Source organism: Haliotis cracherodii, unplaced genomic scaffold (assembly GCF_022045235.1).
Source record: "Haliotis cracherodii isolate W230 unplaced genomic scaffold, xgHalCrac1.p SCAF_6, whole genome shotgun sequence".
Lineage (NCBI taxonomy): Eukaryota > Metazoa > Mollusca > Gastropoda > Lepetellida > Haliotidae > Haliotis > Haliotis cracherodii.
In genome coordinates, this window is record NW_027266319.1 from 4,066,719 (window position 1) to 4,088,799 (window position 22,081).

The 22,081-nt window shown below is 40.8% G+C and overlaps 1 protein-coding gene across 1 annotated transcript in view; it reads left to right on the top strand.

The window, feature by feature from the left end:
• Window positions 1–22,081, top strand: part of LOC139445107 (GRIP1-associated protein 1-like) — a 92,129-nt gene that overhangs the window by 43,383 nt on the left and 26,665 nt on the right. The window contains exon 28 of the mRNA XM_071226199.1: window positions 7,324–7,484. Coding sequence (XP_071082300.1) covers window positions 7,324–7,484 — 161 coding nt within the window. The remainder of the gene's footprint in view (window positions 1–7,323; window positions 7,485–22,081) is intronic.

Below are 22,081 nucleotides of genomic sequence, written 5' to 3' on the forward strand. Positions count from 1 at the left end.
TAAGGAAATTTTCTAATTCTGTGGGGGCAACTGTTGTGGCCCAGTCGTCTAAGCCGCCGCAATTCGCTGCGTGGAGTTGTGTCCCTCAGGCACACCAGAAACCTATGATTAGGGGTTCAAATCCTGGTTCACCCTGATTATGTTTCTAGGTTTGTCAGCACCATACCCATGCTAGTAGGTTTCACCGAAGTGGTAAATGTCTGACACCTGCATCAATTCTGGCTTTCCCCCCACATACCCTGACATGCTGTGATATAACTGGAATACTGTTCAATTTGGCCTTAAACCCAACTCGTTTACAAATTCTAATTCAGGTAAAATGTGTAGCATTTCTACAGTAGTATGTATATGTATTAACTTCTGAAAAGTCTTTGTTTTCTCTACAACATCTTTGCAGTGGCAATGCATTTGATGAGTTATCGTTTAAAAGTGTGTCTGTAATTGATGATCCCTGAATTTTACAATGAAAATATTAAATGTGACACCACTTTTTTCCTCTTAGCATGTATATGGATGTTTAGTCTGCTTCTCAATACATGTATTAGACCCTCCCATTAATGTTTAAATAATAGCTAAATTGTGTAAAGGCATATTCCTTCCATCACTTAAACTATCGTAAACAGTGAAGAAAATTATCATATTTTTCTAACCTCTGAAATTGAAACAAAATGGGTATATATTGTAAATCAATCATTAAGGAAATTCCATGTCACAATGTTGTGCGAAATCCCAGAGACTAACGGTAGCAAGTCTACAACCAGCCATGAGTTCAAGATGTTTTCTCCTAAATCTCTTAATGTCACACTATTCTAAACACATAATTTCTAATTTCTGTATTTACTCAGTGGGTTAGTGGGATTACAGCCGTGATGTACATCTCCTTGGCTCTCCCAACTATTAAATCTCTCAGCAGTATTGAATAATCCATACAGCTATGAGTTGTACTAGCGAACCACCAGACTGTGAAATATTAAGGAATGCTAGGATAGTCTCACTGATGGGATGAAACACTCCACATCATCTTCATCAAGTGTGTAATGTCAATGCCAGCCTTTTCCTGAAACCATTCCACCTTCAATACTGCCATGTTCCAGTATAGAGACTATACTTTAATAAGATGATTTAAGTTCATGTCTGTGTGCACTGCTGTGATGCCTTGTTCTCATAGTACCCCCGTGAAGATCTTCAGCAACGCATGCTTGTCGCCCGTGAAGGTCTGGGTTAAATTTGGTCTTCAGCAGCTTATGCTTGTTCCTCTTGAAGAACTGGGTTAGAATGGGTCTTCAGCAATCCAGTGAAGATCTGGGCTAGAATTGGTCCTCAGCAATCCAGTGAAAATCTGGGTTAGAATTGGCCATCAGCAACCCATGCTTGTCCCTCTTGAAGAACTGGGTTAGAATGGGTCTTCTGCAATCCAGTGAAGATCTGGTCTAGAATTGGTCCTCAGCAATCCAGTGAAAATCTGGGTTAGAATTGGCCTTTTAGCAACCCATGCTTGTCCCTCTTGAAAATCTGGGTTAGAATTGGCCTTCAGCAACCCATGCTTGTCCCTCTTGAAGATCTGGATTAACACTGGTCTTCAGCAACCCAGGGTTGTCATAAAAGGCGACTATTGGGTTCAGGTGGTCAGACTCACGGACTTGGTCGAAGCATGTCACCGTATCCCAATTGTGTAGATCAATGCCCTCTGATGTCAATCTCTTGATTTCCTAGTCGGGAAGCCATTATTTACAGACAGAATTCATACAGCTGGAATATTGCAGAGTGCAGCTTTAAACAACAAACGAAACAGACAATCAAACAAACAAATCTCATGATGAAATTGTCAATTGTTTGTATCCAACTTCAGAAGATCATCAGCTGTCAGTAGGGAACATAGAATCCCCCGGTTAAACATCCTATTCCTGTATATTGATTGGACTGTTGAATCATACATAGCTTACATCAGTATCACAACTGAAAAAAACTCGAGCATTTTCTCACCGACGTCCATTGATATAAGTCTTTCCGTTGCCCCGTGAAGTTAAGCTAACCTGTACTGCAGCAACATTTAATGAATTTGGAGAACAACTTGACACCCGGCCACTTGGCTCCAACTTTACCAGTCCCAGTTCATCTGAAATTATTTTCAGTGAGTTCGGGACAATCCTCATGCCATCTGTTTCAAACCACAAAGCAACAATATTCAGAAACCGTCACACAAATATAACTGTCTAGCAGTATGTCTTCAGGGCATCATTTATATGACTCTGTAACAGAGCCAGTAAGGTTATACCAAATAAACACAACAAAAATAAGGCATAATGTCTTGTCTGAGACAACAAACGATGTACTGAGCTTGTCAGTTCTTCAACAGACTATGTCTAGGTATATATGTCTCTTAATCAAACTAATTTCTTTCTGATGGTTTGTAGCATTAAATATTGATTTTGTAACTTGATAGGAACCTACACACAAGTATGCTGCTGGGCTAACACAGTGCCTGATTGTGTTCGAGTCAAGAAAGTACTACAAGGACAGTCTTTCTTGTGTGTCTAGAGCACCAAAATGTCAACATTGTTGAAACGTTTCAGTCGAAAATGTGATAAAACTTGCAAATACTGTATTCGACATAATAAGCGCCCAGGGCGCTCTCAAAATTAGAAACAAGGGGCTCTTATTGGAATATTATTTTGGTTGAAAAAACAGAGTTGAAAGAAAAATTTCGTGGTTTATGCTGAATTGTCTTAACTGTTTATATACGACAGATATATTTTTCCAGAATTTTATTGCCCATAATTAAGGGTGCATATAACACACGCATGCATATTATACACGAGTATATAAGTCTTGTGTACATTGATCAATCGGAAGGGGTGCTAATTGGGATTGTTCACTTATATATATATTATAATATATATTATCAAATATCGCCGTGGGCGCTTATTAGTGCGGAGCGCTTATTACGTCGAATATGGTAATATGAATATATGGATAAAGTCCTAATGGTATTCATTAGCCGATCAATATAATCATCATTTTTAATATTAATGAGGATGTAAGTCTATTGATACTGACAATATTTAAATGAAACCATCCTTCATAATCTTATTCATTATATTTATTGATTTAACACTTCAGTAAGTTTTGAAGTTAAAGTAGCCATGTTAACTTTGTAAACACAGGTAAGTGGAAAATGTTCTTTGGGATGAATGCGATCATGCTTGATATGTCATGAACTTGTCAAACTTTGTTTTTGTTTTCTGTTACCTAATGTTTGATTTCAGTTTTTTTAAATTTGACATAAAAGGGAGGTGCAATCCTCATTTTGCATAAGAATTAACCATGTGATGAACACAGATTCTGAATGTTTTTCCACTTTCATACACACATCAACATAGCACTTTCTATTCATTTGTATGGCTTTATATATATAAACAATGGTTCAGAGACTTATAGAATATGAAATGAAACGTCAGTTCAAATATGACATACAATTTAATGGATTAAAGGGAATCAAGTTTATCTTCAACCAATATAAATGTGATGCCCAATTTGCATAAAATTTGTTTGGTTAATATTTTTGAAAATTATATCGTAAGCACGTGTTTTTGAATCTCTATCGAATAGTGATGATACGTGTCAGTGTCACAAACACATGCAAAGGCTAATCAACTGTTCATTTTGAAATACATGGGAACATACCGTACAAGTCAAAAAAGGGAATTGTAAAAGGGCATAATTTTGTCAATGATGCATCAAATTTGGAAATGTTCCCCACATTCATCATAAAATGTTTTGAAAGCTTTGCTGAGGCCTTGAATGGTGTAACCTTGACCCGTCTAGATCCGGGGTAGAATAGGCCTTCAGCAACCAATGCTTACCGTAAAAGGTGGCTATGCTTGATGTAAGAGGCGACTAACGGGATTGAGTGGTCAGGCTTGTGGACTTGTTTAATGCATGTCATCGTATCCTAATTGCGTAGATCGATGCTTATGATGTCAATCATTGGATGGTCTGGTTCAGACGTGATTATTTACAGACCGCCGTCATATAGCTTGAGTGCGGCTTTAAACAACAAACCAACAAACAATTGTAAGCTGGATAAAACAACAGGCAAGTCGTTTACTTTTTGAGCTGGGTTTGTGCATAGAGTTGACATGGATTGCACTTGGTAACATGAAAACCTGTATTATTACACAACAGCTAACTGCAGTTCTAAGGGAACATATAAAGAGCTTACAAACGCTTTTGATGTTTGGAGTTGAATTCAAATACTGGATGAAAATCTGGAGTGATGCATACTTTCAATCTAATCATCCCAGCATTGACATGCATAACATTACTTATTTATGGGTGATCATCGAATATTTTATCATCTTCCATTCTGTTTTTTTCTTTCAAGTCTTATTTCAGAGGATATGCCTTACTCATTGAACTTTGTCTTAAGGCAAATTGCAGGTCATAAATACCTGTTTGTAGTTTTCCTTTTCAGAAAATGTACTCCTATAGGGTTGATGAGGACGCTTTCTATTAAGATTTATCAGAAAATCTTTTTTCAGTTTTTGTGATTTAGGATTTGGAGTTATTTTCAGAAACTAATAGTCTGCAGAGCATTTGCAATTGATTAAGACCGACCTGCGTGTACCCAGAATATTCTTGAGCTGTAGTAGAGTTTGATTGTGATAAACGTCTAATTTTCCATGATTCTCGTCGCCATTCTATGGCTGGTGTAGTGCTGTAGGGGAAGACTGTGGGTCACCTCATTAGGTGGACAAGACTCAGATTAATTCATTTTGATGTCTTCCATTTTATTTGCATGTTTGACTGGACTATAATGGTAACAAATGCTTGATGTCCTTGATGACATTTTCTGCGGAAAGGTTAATGTCATTTTCTCCATGTAATCAATAGAGGTAAGTTGACACAGGAATTCAACTATAATTGGTATATTCTGTATTGTAGTTAGGGCTCCCTTTTGGATGGAGTAGTGAGATGTATTTTATGCTTCAAGTGGGCTGGTAGATAAGGCCAAGAGTTTTCTCTTTCCTGTAATGACCGCCTGCGTGGTGTAGTGGATAGAGTGACTGCCCGGAGAGTGGAATGTTGGTGGTTCGATCCCTGGACACATCATACCAAAAGACGTTAAACGATGGTACTTGTTGGTACCCTGTCTGGTGCTTGGCATGATGAGGTTAACAAGGACTGGTTGGCCCAGAGTCAGTATACTGTGTCTGAGTGGCGTATCATGTTAAACTGCAGCATGATATCTCAGTGGGCTAGCACTATGAAACCGGCATTAGTCCCGACTAGTACAAGCACACACACACATGCACACATGCTTCAAGTGCAATAATCTTGATCGCAATGTTAAACCCCATTTCACCTCACCTCATCATCTTTGCTTTTTCTTGTCTGTAGCATTTTGTCCATGCTGCTTGAGTTAAGTATATATTACTGAAAAATGTAGAGTGACTTGAGGGGGTGGGGGGATGTATTTTTACGAAATATCAACTTTCACCCCTCACGTGAATATCCATTTTTATTATATACTCTTTGTGTAGTTGTCTACCAGAAAAATGAATTATTTCGTAACTAATGTAAATCCTTGAAATGTAAATTCTCCCTACTAACACACAGGGACCTTTGACCACCCCTTGTATGTGCGACAGCACAAATATAAATATAGTTTTGTGTTTGCAAAATTTAAAAAAAAATAAACAAAAGTAACAAAAGATATTTGATGTCAATACAAAAATTGTCATACATTTGGATATGATTATATACAAAGTCAGCTTCAACCAAAAATATTCTTGAAATCTACAAACCTGTTGGTTGAAGCCAAAGAATACAAGTAAAAGAATGGCTCTTTGCAAAATGAACAGTCTTGATTGATGAGTTAAATGAGAATTTTACAGTTTATGACAAAACATTTTCAAAAGAATAACAAACAGCAAGATGCAATATTAACTCCATAAATCACCATCTGTCATTATTTTGCCATGTGAACTAAGGTAACTAACGTAAATAGGAAGTCAACAGTTTTTGAACGGGTGAGACACTTATGATAAAGGGAGATAATTATTGGGGAGGTAACTCTTGTAAGACAATTGTCCCATCAAAGTGTTATGTTCACTTCGGTGAAATATCAAGTGTTATGTTCACTGCAATGAAAATATCACTTTTCACAACTCAAGTCAGGGGGCACGGGTGGCCTAGTCGTCTAAGGCGCCGTGATTCGCTGTGCAGAGTTGCGTCCCTTGGGCACACCAGAAACCTATGATTGTGGGTTCGAATCCCGGTTTGCCCCAATTATGTTTCTAGGTTTGTCAGCACCATACCCGTGCTCGTGGGTTTCACCGAAGCGCTAAACGTCTGAGACCTGCATCACTTCGGGCTTTCCTCCCACATGCCGCGATATAACTGGAATAGTGTAAAAAGCGGTAAAACCCAACTCACTCACTCAGTCACTCTAAAAGGGGCGGTGGGGTAGCCTAGTGGTTACCAAAATGTCCTCCTTCAACTTTCCCTGCTAAATCAGAGAAAAGAAGAAATAAAACTTTATTAACTGAAGCAACAGGTAATTGAAGATGTGCAGAATAGAGAAATGACTAGCAAACTACTTCATCTGCAGTTGACATTCACACTATGCGTCTTCAAAGTTCCAAAGTTAACATCGCCGATTTTCATACTTGCCCAAGGGCAACTAAGTTGTATCTTCTCACTTTATTTTCATGGGACGTGCAAGTTGGACATACTAATTGAACAGCCACGTATCAGTGAAATACAAGTCACCTCCACAACGCCATAACATTAGTTATGACTATGACAACATTCATTGGGACATTTTTAATTTCAATTTGGGAATTTGTGCTGACAATTGCTGCAGACATCATATCAGCCTCTGCACAGGTGTGTATAGGGGCGGTGGGGTAGCCTTGTGGTTTGAGTGTTCACTCGCCATGCCGAAGACCCGTGTCCGATTCCCCACATGGGTACAATGTGTGAAGCCCATTTCTGGTTTCCCCAACTGTGATATTACTTCTTTGGTAGGCATTTAGAAGTTGGAGTACTAAGTGTGGATAAGAATTTATGGATAAATAATAAAGAAGTTGTTAATCCATAAATTTTTATCCTTACTTAGCTGTGATATTGCTGGAATATTGCTAAAAGCAGCGTAAAACCATATTCACAGGCCTGTATGCCGGTAAATCTCTGTGTTTCTCCCAGTATGTTTAGCTGTATGGCTCTCTTTCAGCGAATAAACTCAGATTAAGTTGAGCAGCTAGGAGCTTGATCCTATTTTTAAGAATTTGATTTTGAAGTGTATGTTTTGTGTTCCAGATCGCCGCCCATCCCATTCACATAACCATGATGAAAAGCTGTCCCTCAACAAGATCCTGGAGGTGATCAAGAAGGGAGATGATCAGGAACTGAAGGACATGAACAAGAAGCTCCAGCGGATGTTGGAGGAGACACTCACGAAGAACATGCATCTCCAGCAGGTAGGGCGTCTGTCAGTGTACTCTGTTATAACTGTGTGATAACATGCATCTCCTGGAGGTAGGGCTTCTGTCTGTGTACTCTGTGATAACTGTATGATAACATGCATCTCCAGCAGGTAGGGCTTGTGGCTGTATACTCTGTGAAAACATGCATCTCCAGCAGGTAGGGCTTCTGTCTGTGCACTCTGTCATAACTGTGTGATAACATGCATCTCCTGCAGGTAGGGCTTCTGTCTGTGTACTCTGTGATAACTGTGTGAAAACATGCATCTCCAGCAGGTAGGGCTTCTGCCTGTGTACACTGTCATAACTGTATGATAACATGCATCTCCTGCAGGTAGGACTTGCATCTGTATACTCTGTGATAACTATGAGAAAACATGCATCTCCTGGAGGTAGGACTTGCGTCTGTCAATCTAGTGATTGACATCATGAGCACTGATGCTGCAATTGGGATAGGATGACATTCAACCCGTGAAGATCCGGGTTAGAATATGTCTTCAGCAACCCATTATTGCCATAAATGGTGACTCTGCTTGTCGTAAGAGTTGACTAACGGGATGGATGATCAGACTCGCTGACTTGGTTGATGCATAGGTTGCTGGGGACCAATTCTAACTCAGAGTTTTCGTAAATCTCATTATGTCTATTATCAGTTATTTTTGGCAGAGTTGCACATGAGATCAATGCTAGACATGTTTCTTGTTATGCCGAAGATAAACTACGTTATTTTACATGCCCAGTTTCTGTTAAATAATCTCAAAGAGCTGAAGAAAGAAGTCCTTCAAAGCGTGGAACACCGTCAATAAAAATGTCTGGTTTTGAATTCAGTTGTTTCTTTTGAAAAACGGTTTTCTTGTTTGACAGTCTTAGATGGTATTATAGATGACTTGTTAAATTGAATGGGACTTCTTCAAGGAGCCCTTTTTACTCTTGATAAGTGGATATCAATTACTTGAAAAAGGTGTAGGCATGGAACAATTTAAGTGTAAAATAGCCAGAAACAAGATTAGGTATTTCCCAGCAGATCAATCGATTGATTGAGTTGAGTCATCTCACCTTTAATAGAGAGTATTATTCAAACAAGGAGATTTTTCTGTGAGAGGGAATTTAAGTCGGAGAAGAGTGTGATTTTTTTCAACATCACACGCGGAATAAGTGACAAGAGAGGCAAGTTACACAAATCTGGCGTGATCAGTTCGGACCACTAGCGCCACGTTGAGATGCTGATGACACGAGTTGGAGGCTGTCTATTGCCATCTCGGCACTTGTTCATTGTAATTACACCATTGGATGAATCTAGTTTCGTTTATTTGCTCCCCAATTCTACATGGTAGAGATCTGTAGGTCCTGACAGCATTCTTGGAATTAGTGTTTACTGTGAGAGGAAGAGTGGCCCTAATAATGGCTATGTGCTCATAATGCCTGCCAGAATGTCTCATGAACGTCGAATATAAATTGTCCTTCATTCTATCATGCCCTTTGACAGTCAGTCACTCCTACCAAGGCTATCAAGCACAATGTACAGGAATGCTGCCTCAAAATAGATCCTTGATCAATACCAAGTTATTGAAAAGCGAGCTCATGGAAAGTGAAAAAAGCAAAGACATATCACAATCAGTTTAACTGCCTTTACCACAGGCTGTTGAAATCTGATTGACTCTGAGTTGACGGAGCAGGAAGAGTTTGCATCTTGAAGTGAATTTCTTGTTTCTGTAGGAGAGTTTGTGTACGCAGTGTGATGTCTTAATAAGATTTAATCTGGGAATGGGGTGAATTTACGTCATAGACTCACAGTTTGACATTTAGAGCGGTATATCCCTATCATTTCTCATCGTAAAATCTGATACAGGTACCAAAAGCTGGTGAAAAAGTGTAGTTCATTTAATTTCGAATCTACCTTCTAAGGAGATAGCGTCAAATGCTATAGTCATGTATCCTCTTCTGTTTTTTTCTGAAAGGGGAAAAAAATCACCCAAGGGTTTGAATCACACAATGGGTGCACAAAATATGTAATCTTGTACATATTGACGAAATATTTGTATAATTTGGTATCTAATGACATTATGTGGTTATGAAGTTTTATGTTATGATTATGCAATTTTCACACCTGTGAAGATCTGTGTTAGAATAGTTCTTCAACAACCCATGCTTGCCGTAAAAGGGGAATATGCTTGTCGTAATAGGCGACTAATGGGACCGGGTCGTCAGGCTCGCTGACTTGGTTGATGCATCTCATCGAATCACAATTGTGAGGATCGATGCTCATGATGTCAATCACTAGATTGTCTGGTCCAGACTTGATTATTTACAGACTGCTGTCATATAGCTGGAATATTGCTGAGTGCGGCGTTAAACAACAAACAAACAAACATATCTGATTATCCCTATCACCTCACATCTATCACGTTGCTCACTCTTTCAGTCACAGGTTTGCCTGGCCCAGATGCAATTATTTACAGACTACTGTCAATAGTTAGTGTATTGCAGATTGTGTAGAACAATATTCACTAAGATAAAAAATGGTTTGCATTCTTTGTAAATCCATGGAATTACACCATGTGTTCATATTGTGGTTATACATTTATAACTCTATAAACGCAAAATCATTTTGAAGTCAAATCTGGTTTGAATCCCAGTTCACACCTAAGTTTCTAGGTTTGTCAGCACCATACCCATGCTCGTGGGTTTCACGAAAGTGGAAAATGTCTGAGACCTGCATCACTTCAGGCTTTCCTCCCACCTGTAGTAATATAACTGGAATACTGAAAGCAGTGTTAAACACAACTCACTCACTCTCTCACTTACCTCACTCACTGAAGTCGTCTTCACAGGCTGCTTATTTTGTCATGAACACGCACAAAAAGGTAGACAACAATATGGAACAGTGACGTGAAACAGCGCAATAATGCAACTCAAGATCTGCTCTTTCTATTGTCACCCAATCAATCATGAAACATCAGTCTATCAGTGGGCATGGCATATTTTATTGGTTTATTTTGGCATAAACTTAAAAAAAATAATTTTACATTTGCTTTATTTCTTAATATAACTTGTTCCTCTCACCGCTTGTCAAAATTTTCAAAATATTTTCACACTTGATTAAACTGGAAAATGTTTAGAGGCCATGCAGAGAGATAACATAGATTGACAAGATTAGCCAAGCATCTTCAGATTGCTTTGGATAATATTTATGAACTGAAATAATACTTTGATAGAGCTGAGAAATTCTTGTAGTGAGTTGTAGAATTTATAATTGAGTTATATGAGTTGTTATGTTAGGCTAGTCAGGGTCATCGATATGTTGCAAATATATGCAAATATTTGGCATTGCCATAGCAACAGGTAATGAGTGGAACAGTTTGATCAAGTGTGAGAACATATCACTTTAAGGAGGGGAAATGTCCCTGTCGAAATTTCTTCATTTGTCCCTAAATACTGATGCTGAGTTCAAGTGATGTGTAGACGAAATGGGCACTTAGCGAGGCTGTATTCATGGACTGCCGTCACAACGGGGGAACTGGTTGGAGATAAGTACTCTATTGTAATTGCAATGAATCCTTACTAATTCTTTTCACACAAACGGGCTGTAGCATGAGAAGTATCTGGGGGGTAATTGACACAGGGTTCTACTGACAGTCCTCGCGATATGTTCCCTAAACAGTCATGATTTTGATGAAGTATTTGCTGTTCGTGACTGTTGATTTATGCTCCTTGTGGGATATTTCTAAGATAAGATAAGATATTTATTGCTAAAACATTCCATTATCAAACATAAGCAATATAGTTAACATACACACGTCACAGAGCTACAGACAAGCTGTGTATTTGCGTAAAATCCCCCCCCCCAAAAAAAAAATGTTAACCCAATTCCTTTGAATTACCTTGCATACAGAAATGAATGCATTAAATGAAAAACTCAAATGTATAAACATTATATGGTTTTGTTTTAGATTTCAAAATGTTTACTCATTTTGGGACAAACCCAATAAGAGTGATGAATAGTTGAGTGAAAAATATTGGTTACCCAATTAAAAATGAAATAGCCCAATTAAAATAGAAACCTTTGAGTAAAAACTCAATTGCTCCAAAAGTTATCTGGAGCTCTGCGATCAATATGTATAAATATACATGTAGCATTTAGAGCATATTCAGAACAGAAGTAAGAGAAACAGAATACAGGCTATGTATAGACGTCTTGCATCACAATGGTGAAACTGGACGAGATCATCTTTAGACTTTTTTCTTTTATGTGCAAACACACAGATATACATAAACACACATACATGCATATTTGTTAGATATATGATTTGATTTGGTATGTTATTGTCTTAGATTGTAAACAAGCATGGTGTCATGTTATTTATGGAGTTGGCATTATTTGCTAAAATGTATACGATTACAACATTTTCACCAATTTGTCTGTAGTACATGTATTTACAATTGTTCTCTAGTAGTTTATATTGAAGAGATCTTTGATGATTATGTTTGATACAGTGTAATATATATAATGTTTCAATATCTGTAATCTGAGTGTGAAGTCTGTACTGTGATTTGTGTGATCTACCGATCACATCACACTTGATTTCGCAGAAATTAATGTCAACATATTAATATAATTTTGAATAAAATTAATAAAACGTCTTAGAATCATAAGTCCAGATGTACAATGAACACGTTTTTGTAACCAGATAGTATGATAATGGGATTTTTTGCGTACTTTAGTACAGATTTGTTGATTTGTATTTCCGTTGTTACGTGCTCATGTAGATCATCTGATAATAAATAATAATGTTTTTTGATAAGGGGAAAAAACCCTCCCTACCCCTACATCCCTCCTTGTCCACTACCAACCCCCACCCTCACCCTATCTACCCTACATCCCTCCTTGTCCACTACCAACCCCCACCCTCACCCTCCCTACTCTACATCCCTCCTTGTCCACTACCAACCCCCACCCTCACCCTCCCTACCCTACATCCCTCCTTGTCCACTACCATCCCCCACCCTCACCCTCCCTACTCTACATCCCTCCTTGTCCACTACCAACCCCCACCCTCACCCTCCCTACCCTACATCCCTCCTTGTCCACTACCAACCCCCACCCTCACCCTCCCTACCCTACATCCCTCCTTGTCCACTACCAACCCCCACCCTCACCCTCCCTACTCTACATCCCTCCTTGTCCACTACCAACCCCCACCCTCACCCTCCCTACCCTACATCCCTCCTTGTCCACTACCAACCCCCACCCTCTCTACATCTACATCACTCCTTGTCCACTATCAACCCCCACCATCACCCTCTCTATCGCTACATCCCCCCTTGTCTACTACCAACCTCCACGCTCACCCTCCCTACCATACATCCCTCCTTGTCCACTACCAACCCCCACCCTCACCCTCTCTACCCCTACATCCCTTCTTATCCACTACCAACCCCCAACCTCACCCTCCCTACCCTACATCCCCCCTTGTCTACTACCAACCCCCACCCTCACCCTCCCTACCCTACATCCCTCCTTGTCCACTACCATCCCCCACCCTCACCCTCCCTACACCTACATCCCTCCTTGTCCACTACCAACCCCCACCCTCACCCTCTCTACCCTACATCCCTCCTTGTCCACTACCAACCCCCACCCTCACCCTCCCTACCCTACATCCCTCCTTGTCCACTACCAACCCCACCCTCACCCTCTCTACCCCTACATCCCTCCTTGTCCACTACCAACCCCCATCCGCACCCTCTCTACCCCTACATCCCTCCTTCTCCACTGCCAACCCCCACCCTCTCTACATCTACATCACTCCTTGTCCACTATCAACCCCCACCATCACCCTCTCTATCGCTACATCCCCCCTTGTCTACTACCAACCTCTACGCTCACCCTCCCTATCCTACATCCCTCCTTGTACACTACCAACCCTCACCCTCACCCTCACCCTCCCTATCCTACATACCTCCTTGTCAACTACCAACCCTCACACTCACCCTCCCTACCCTACATCCCTCCTTGTCTACTACCAACCCCTACGCTCACCCTCTCTATCGCTACATCCCCCCTTGTCTACTACCAACCTCTACGCTCACCCTCCCTATCCTACATCCCTCCTTGTACACTACCAACCCTCACCCTCACCCTCACCCTCCCTATCCTACATACCTCCTTGTCAACTACCAACCCTCACACTCACCCTCCCTACCCTACATCCCTCCTTGTCCACTACCAACCCCCACCCTCACCCTCCCTACCCTACATCCCTCCTTGTCCACTACCAACCCCCACCCTCTCTACATCTACATCACTCCTTGTCCACTACCAACCCCCACCCTCACCCTCTCTACCCTACATCCCTCCTTGTCCACTACCAACCCCCACCCTCACCCTCCCTACCCTACATCCCTCCTTGTCCACTACCAACCCCACCCTCACCCTCTCTACCCCTACATCCCTCCTTGTCCACTACCAACCCCCATCCGCACCCTCTCTACCCCTACATCCCTCCTTCTCCACTGCCAACCCCCACCCTCTCTACATCTACATCACTCCTTGTCCACTATCAACCCCCACCATCACCCTCTCTATCGCTACATCCCCCCTTGTCTACTACCAACCTCTACGCTCACCCTCCCTATCCTACATCCCTCCTTGTACACTACCAACCCTCACCCTCACCCTCACCCTCCCTATCCTACATACCTCCTTGTCAACTACCAACCCTCACACTCACCCTCCCTACCCTACATCCCTCCTTGTCTACTACCAACCCCTACGCTCACCCTCTCTATCGCTACATCCCCCCTTGTCTACTACCAACCTCTACGCTCACCCTCCCTATCCTACATCCCTCCTTGTACACTACCAACCCTCACCCTCACCCTCACCCTCCCTATCCTACATACCTCCTTGTCAACTACCAACCCTCACACTCACCCTCCCTACCCTACATCCCTCCTTGTCCACTTCCAACCCCCACCCTCACCCTCTCTACCCCTACATCCCTCCTTGTCCACTTCCAACCCCCACCCTCACCCTCCCTACCCTACATCCCTCCTTGTCCACTACCAACCCCCACCCTCACCCAATACACCTTACATCCCTCCTTGTCCACTTCCAACCCCCACCCTCACCCTCTCTACCCTACATCCCTCCTTGTCCACTACCATCCCCCACCCTCACCCTCCCTACCCTACATCCCTCCTTGTCCACTACCAACCCCCACCCTCACCCTCCCTACCCTACATCCCTCCTTGTCCACTTCCAACCCCCACCCTCACCCTCCCTACCCTACATCCCTCCTTGTCCACTTCCAACCCCCACCCTCACCCTCCCTACCCTACATCCCTCCTTGTCCACTTCCAACCCCCACCCTCACCCTCCCTACCCTACATCCCTCCTTGTCTACTACCAACCCCCACCCTCACCCTCCCTACCCTACATCCCTCCTTGTCTACTACCAACCCCCACCCTCACCCTCCCTACCCTACATCCCTCCTTGTCCACTTCCAACCCCCACCCTCACCCTCCCTACCCTACATCCCTCCTTGTCCACTTCCAACCCCCACCCTCACCCTCCCTACCCTACATCCCTCCTTGTCTACTACCAACCCCCACCCTCACCCTCTCTACCCTACATCCCTCCTTGTCCACTACCAACCCCCACCCTCACCCTCCCTACCCTACATCCCTCCTTGTCCACTTCCAACCCCCACCCTCACCCTCCCTACCCTACATCCCTCCTTGTCCACTACCAACCCCCACCCTCACCCAATACACCTTACATCCCTCCTTGTCCACTTCCAACCCCCACCCTCACCCTCTCTACCCTACATCCCTCCTTGTCCACTACCAACCCCCACCCTCACCCAATACACCTTACATCCCTCCTCATTCCTTTCCTCCCCACCCCCTCCTCTAAGCTGCATCACCACATCCTCTTCCACCACAATGTCTCTCCATCTCCCACCCCCATCTCTCTCCCCTGTCTTAGTTATAATGTCTTTGCCTGACAGGCTGACATTTTCCTCACAGAAATCACAGCTCATCTACATACAGGTTGTGAACATGAAACATCCGCTGCTGTCTTGGCTGACTGTCACTCAGTTTGTGCAAGTAATTGATTTGGTTAGGACACTTCTCATCCAGGCTCCCTGTTGCTAAAAGCGTCACAGTAATGCAATCTCCTCTGCAATGAAAGTTAATAACATTTCGTCAAATAGTATTTCTCGTCATGCAATCAATAGCTGTATCACATACCAACTTCAGTAGAGCCGGCCTGTTATATGCTACCAAATTATTATGTCTGAGAATAGCGACAATATACAGCTGAGCTTGATGATGACTGACAAATATCATGGCACTGTTCACTGTCATATCACCTGTTGAAGCACTGTATTTATGGTGTTCAACAAAAACCTATCTTTACAATACACATTAAGGGTGGGTTTTTTCCATAATCATATGGGTATGTGTAAATACAGGAATTAAGTATTAAACATGATATATAGATTATTTTTCCATTTTGCTCTGATTTTTTTTTCTCTTTTTTTTTCTTTTTCTTTTTTGAAACAAGGTCACACTGATGTTGAATTTAAATGTTACTTTTTCAAACATGGATATTTAAGAAAATCAAGAAGTATTTCCTCAAAGATTGATGATTAAAATATTTTGCCTCAGAAAAACTTTGAAATTGAAGAATATTTATTCATTAAATATGGCGTGATTCAGTGTCATTTTGCCCTTTTTGTCCCCACTGCCAATGCTTCTGTAAATCCCAGAAGAGAATGTGGGCCTAATTACCATGCTTATGGAAGGCTGGGGACAGCGTCCAGCACAGTTCATGCCAAGCTGTTTACCTGCTTAATTTGCCCCAATCTCTGTCAGTCCACAGTCCATGTTTCCCCCTAACCCACAGACTGAGGATTTGGTGCCATTAACCAGTGATGTATTGGACAAGTCGAGAAATGATAAATTGTCGCTAACGATGGCCAACACTGGATGTTTGCTCAAAGGGGCAGTTTGTATGCCATCAGCTTTGTCCTGGAAGATTATATCACTTGGCAGACCTTTGAACTGGACATGCATGTTTAAAGTGATGAATTTTACTTCTTGCTCTGTCAATGTCATCAGCTATGGAAATGCAGGAGGATTTAAATGGGGAATAGATGCAAGTGATGATTTTCTGCTTTTCTTCAGGAATTTCGAAACATGGTGGTTTTCATAGACTTTGTTGCAATATCTCTCTTAAAAAGATGGAGTCAGTTTAAAATAGCCTTTGATGGGCATTTGGAAGCTGGAAGAGCATGAAGACATTAAACTTTTATGTTTGTTACAAACATTAAAAAGGTTGTTATCCATAAAAATTCCATGTTTGAGTTAAAAAAGATTCAAAATGTTCTTTGTATTATAATGACAAAGATTAAACCATGTATTTTCGTAACGTGTTTTCTTCAAACAGTTTGTGGGTTTTCGAATTTTCAAAATAGCAGGGATTGTTGCATCTTTTTTAGCCTGAATAGTGATAAGTTTGTTTGTTTGTTTGTTTGTTGTTCTGGGGTCAGTGATAAGTAATAAGGAAACTAATTAATCTATATTCTAGTGTGCCTTAGGAAACTTCTAAGAATAAGGTTACACAAGCTGACAAGGGCTAGTGGGTTTGTGACAATTTTCATCCATGAAAAGGTTAACAATTTCACTTCACAACAGAAAGAAAAAAAATCACTTTCATTTTTCAGATTTTTCATCATTATCATAAAAAATTAATTCTTTGGTTCATATTCAAAACATTGAATATCTGATTAATAATAAAATTAATCCCAAGTCAGAGTTGTAACACAGGTATTGAAACAGTGGAAAATGTTATCTATTGAAACTATATATGAACTATAGTAACTCATTTCAATGATAGGATTAAGTCTGATTAAAAAAAGAATAAGTACTGAGATGTTTGACAATCTTAAGCCTATCTAAACTATGTGATGAAGTGGCATTTTCAAACCTGTTTTTATTGTTTCTGATAGAATTTTCAGCAGAATTTAGTCATGGCATTATATATGGACTATCTTTAGTCAATCTGTACCCAAATATCCTGCTGGCTAGGTTTGCCTCTTTGCATCACTTTTAGTAGACTTTACTATTATGATGTGGATAGCATTAGCTGGACTTGTTAGACAGAATTTTACTAGATGCTGGCTTCAGACTTTTGGATTATGTCACAGGTTGGTTAATTAAAATTAACAAATATGATGAAATGTTGTTTGACTTGGACTACAGACAAGTGGATAATATTTTGGGGGACTTCGGATTTAAACAAAACTAGAAAATAATAATTTGTTCCCAGGCTGTCTCCTTCCTCTTCCTCTCCCCCAGCCCCCACCCCATGCCTCATACCCTGTTTGTAGTCTTGACCCTTGAAGATCCGGGGTAGAATAGGTCTTCAGCAACCCATGTTTGCCGTAACAGGTGACTAAGCTTGTCAGAAGAGGCCACTGGTCAGGCTCGCTGACTTGGTTAAAGCATGTCATCGTATCCCAATTGCATGGATCAATGCTCATGATATCAATCACTGGATTGTCTGGTCCACACTTGATTATTTACAGACCACCGTCATATAGCTTGAATATTGCTGAGTGCAGCTTTAAACAACAAACAAACAACCGAAATATATGTATTCTTACATGTTTGGTTGTTTAACAGGGCACTTGGCAATATTCCAGCTACACGTATGTGATAATATGGTAATCGAGTCTGGACCAGACAATCCATTGATTGATATTGTGACCATAGATCTATGTCCTCGTGATACGATGTCACACAACCCGATCCATTTGGTTCCCTCTTACAACTTGCATAGGTTGCTGTGAAAATTCTAACCTGGAATCCCCATGGGGTTAGTCTTATATGTCAATTCATGTTTACATGTACTGACAGGGAAATCGAAATAAAAATTGTACTTGAATAAATTAGAAGATATTTGAACATGAACTGGATTACACCTCTGTTGAGTGTGAAGAAACTGCCTTCATGCGAAGTTGTCTCCCTTAGACTTATCACAGCTTGTACCTGAAGCGTGAAAAACATCATCTTGTGTTGATTAAGATTTATGATGCCATCTAATGTTTTACATATGCAGAGATATTGAAGTCTGAATGACTGAGGGGCATGAGAATGTGTTGAAAAGGAGTCCAATGATTGATGTCATGAATATTTTTTGAGTTGAATATTTCCGAAAAGGGAAGGCCATATTTATGAGTTTGAGTTTGAGTTTTTGAAGTGGTGTAGCAGTTTATCAGATTAATCATACTAAAATGTAACATATAGTACTCTCTGTCGGCATAGCTTTAATTTGATCAGTAATATTGTCTCTAAAAACATTTGATTGGAACAAATGCTGTTAATGCATTGATGCATTTCTCTCTGTCCGAAGATATTCTCTTTGTAGAGAGAGCAGTATCGATATCGTGTAACTCATGTTCTGCCAGAAATAGAACTAGAATAAAAACTACATAGCAATGAAATATTGCAGCAGTGGTTATAATGTTCTGTTCAAAATGTGAAAGGGGAGATTTGTAGGGAGACTGTAAGAAGAACCGGCAAGGGGGCTGAATGTGGAAAATGAGTTTGATCGATCTACTGTCAGTGTAGGAGTGAGTGGGTGACATCTTAACATAACCCTAATAGAGAGGGTCAAGGTCTGTGTGCAGAGTCCCACGTGAAGTAGGATGGGTATGTTGTCATGGAGATGGTTGGGTGTGACTGTGATTGTGCAATGTGATTGTTGGATATGATAGTGATTGTGCAATGTGATTGTTGGATATGATAGTGGTTGTGCATGGTGATTGTTGGGTATGATAGTGGTTGTGCATGGTGATTGTTGGATATGACAGTGATTGTGCATGGTGATTGTTGGATATGATAGTGGTTGTGCATGGTGATTGTTGTGTATGACAGTGATTGTGCATGGTGATTGTTGGATATGATAGTGGTTGTGCGTGGTGATTGTTGTGTATGACAGTGATTGTGCATGGTGATTGTTGGATATGATAGTGGTTGTGCATGGTGATTGTTGGATATGATAGTGATTGTGCATGGTGATTGTTGGGTATGACAGTGATTGTGCATGGTGATTGTTGGATATGATAGTGGTTGTGCATGATGATTGTTGGGTATGATAGTGGTTGTGCATGGTGATTGTTGGATATGATAGTGGTTGTGCATGGTGATTGTTGGGTATGATAGTGGTTGTGCATGGTGATTGTTGGGTATGATAGTGGTTGTGCATGGTGATTGTTGGATATGATAGTGGTTGTGCATGGTGATTGTTGGGTATGATAGTGGTTGTGCATGGTGATTGTTGGGTATGATAGTGGTTGTGCATGGTGATTGTTGGATATGATAGTGATTGTGCATGGTGATTGTTGGGTATGACAGTGATTGTGCATGGTGATTGTTGGATATGATAGTGGTTGTGCATGGTGATTGTTGGGTATGATAGTGATTGTGCATGGTGATTGTTGGATATGATAGTGGTTGTGCATGGTGATTGTTGGATAGGATAGTGGTTGTGCTTGGTGATTGTTGGGTATGACAGTGATTGTGCATGTGATTGTTGGATAGTGTAGTGATTGTGCGTGGTGATTGTTGGGTATGATAGTGGTTGTGCATGGTGATTGTTGGATATGATAGTGGTTGTGCATGGTGATTGTTGGGTATGACAGTGATTGTGCATGGTCATTGTTAGGTATGCTAGTGATTGTGCATAGTGATTGTTGGATAGGATAGTGATTGTGCGTGGTGATTGTTGTGTATGACAGTGATTGTGTGTGGTGATTGTTGGATAGTGTAGTGATTGTGCATGGTGATTGTTGGATATGACAGTGATTGTGCGTGGTGATTGTTTGGTATGACAGTGATTGTGCATAGTGATTGTTGGATAGCATAGTGTTTGGTGACAGTATAAACAATTGGCATGGTGTATTAGTAACCAAGGTGAGGCAGGGGATGGTTTAGAAGTGCCTGAAGATAGATGTATACATACGATGTAATGGGGTGGTCCATCAGTGAGTAAACAGGTCAGAGTTGTATGGATTAAACCATTGATGTACACAGATTGGTAAGAGCATGCAGAAACTGTCACAGTAATGGGTTTTAAGAGAACAAACAGATGTTCAGATACAAAGCAAGTGAATGTTTTTTTGTATTTAGAAACAAATGGTCCAGAAATGAGCTTTATCTTTGATGGATATTCATATTATTTCCTTGAAACCTCTCAACAAAAATCACAAATTACTTCTGATTTCGTCAGTCCAAGATTACAGTCTTCATTCTGATGAGCCTAATCGGAATCAACCAAATATTTTCTTTGCGCTCGCTTAATCATGTCCACAAAAGCGTTTGTTTGGTCCATCATGGACATTGTAGGCATAATCAATGAAGAAGCCTTTATCCCACCCCACAAGCATGAATCAATACGCAGCACAAGTTAAACTATTATTTCTTATACATCCTTGATTACAGAAAGTTGATTCCGGCTATGATAAGACTGCCCACTTACACAGTCTGAAGAAGATGATTTGTAAGTCCTAATGATTAGAAAACAAACGATGGCATTGATTGCTATTTCCCTGACCAATTTGGTGATATTCTACAAATATTTTTCCAGGAGAGTCCTGTCTGGAATAAAGGAGGGGGAGGAACACTGGAGGGAGTGAGGGAGGGAGGGGGACGGAGCACACTCCTTCTTCTCATGTTACAGCCATTTTCTTAGGGTTTGAAAGCCTAATGGGATCTTATGAAGGTGTTTATTTTGAGAAGGTTATTGTCTGAGCGCAGATTGTTAGTGAGACTAGTTGGGGGTAACAGTAGTTGGGATTAGGTTTCTGTGCCTGTTAAACATTGTAGCATGGGTATCAAGCCAGGGACACTGGAGCAACATGGCAACAAATGGTCTCTGACAGACATTCAGACACCAGGCTGAGATCTGCGCAGTCCACAGAAATAGATCACACCTCCCTGGAAATGGTCCGTCCTCCTCTAACATTTGTGTTTCCTCAGTCAGTTCCTGTGTTTGCTAGGTGCTGATCCCTTGCCTGACTTTTAACCTTCGCGGTATTGCCTCACGGTATGCACAACATGGAGCAATAACGTGTACAGCTGCTTCACACTGGCGTGTCGGCAAACACTTGCTTTTATAGGAAAACTGTTTCGAATTTGGTTCATGTTTTGGGGATTTTGAAGGGACATAAAGCAATTTTCAAAGAAATGGGATTCTAGTTTGGAGTTTGATAAAGTTTGTTGTGTTTTATAGGAACATCACATGAGATGAATTGCAGAATTAGATGTTGTTTTTCTTGAATTTACTGAAATCCTGATAATAATTTTAATATGTGACTTTTTTTTGTATTCGATCTATGAACTAATATTTCAATCTCATGAGTTGATCAGGCTCCAGTGATGAATATTTTATTATGCCAAGAAACATTTTCCTTTCATCTGTAAATTATGCTTGACACATCTTGAGTCAAGGTGCTGACTAACATTTATCGTTTTTGTTAACGTCACAATTTCGTGGGGTTTTTTTTCACACATTTTCGAC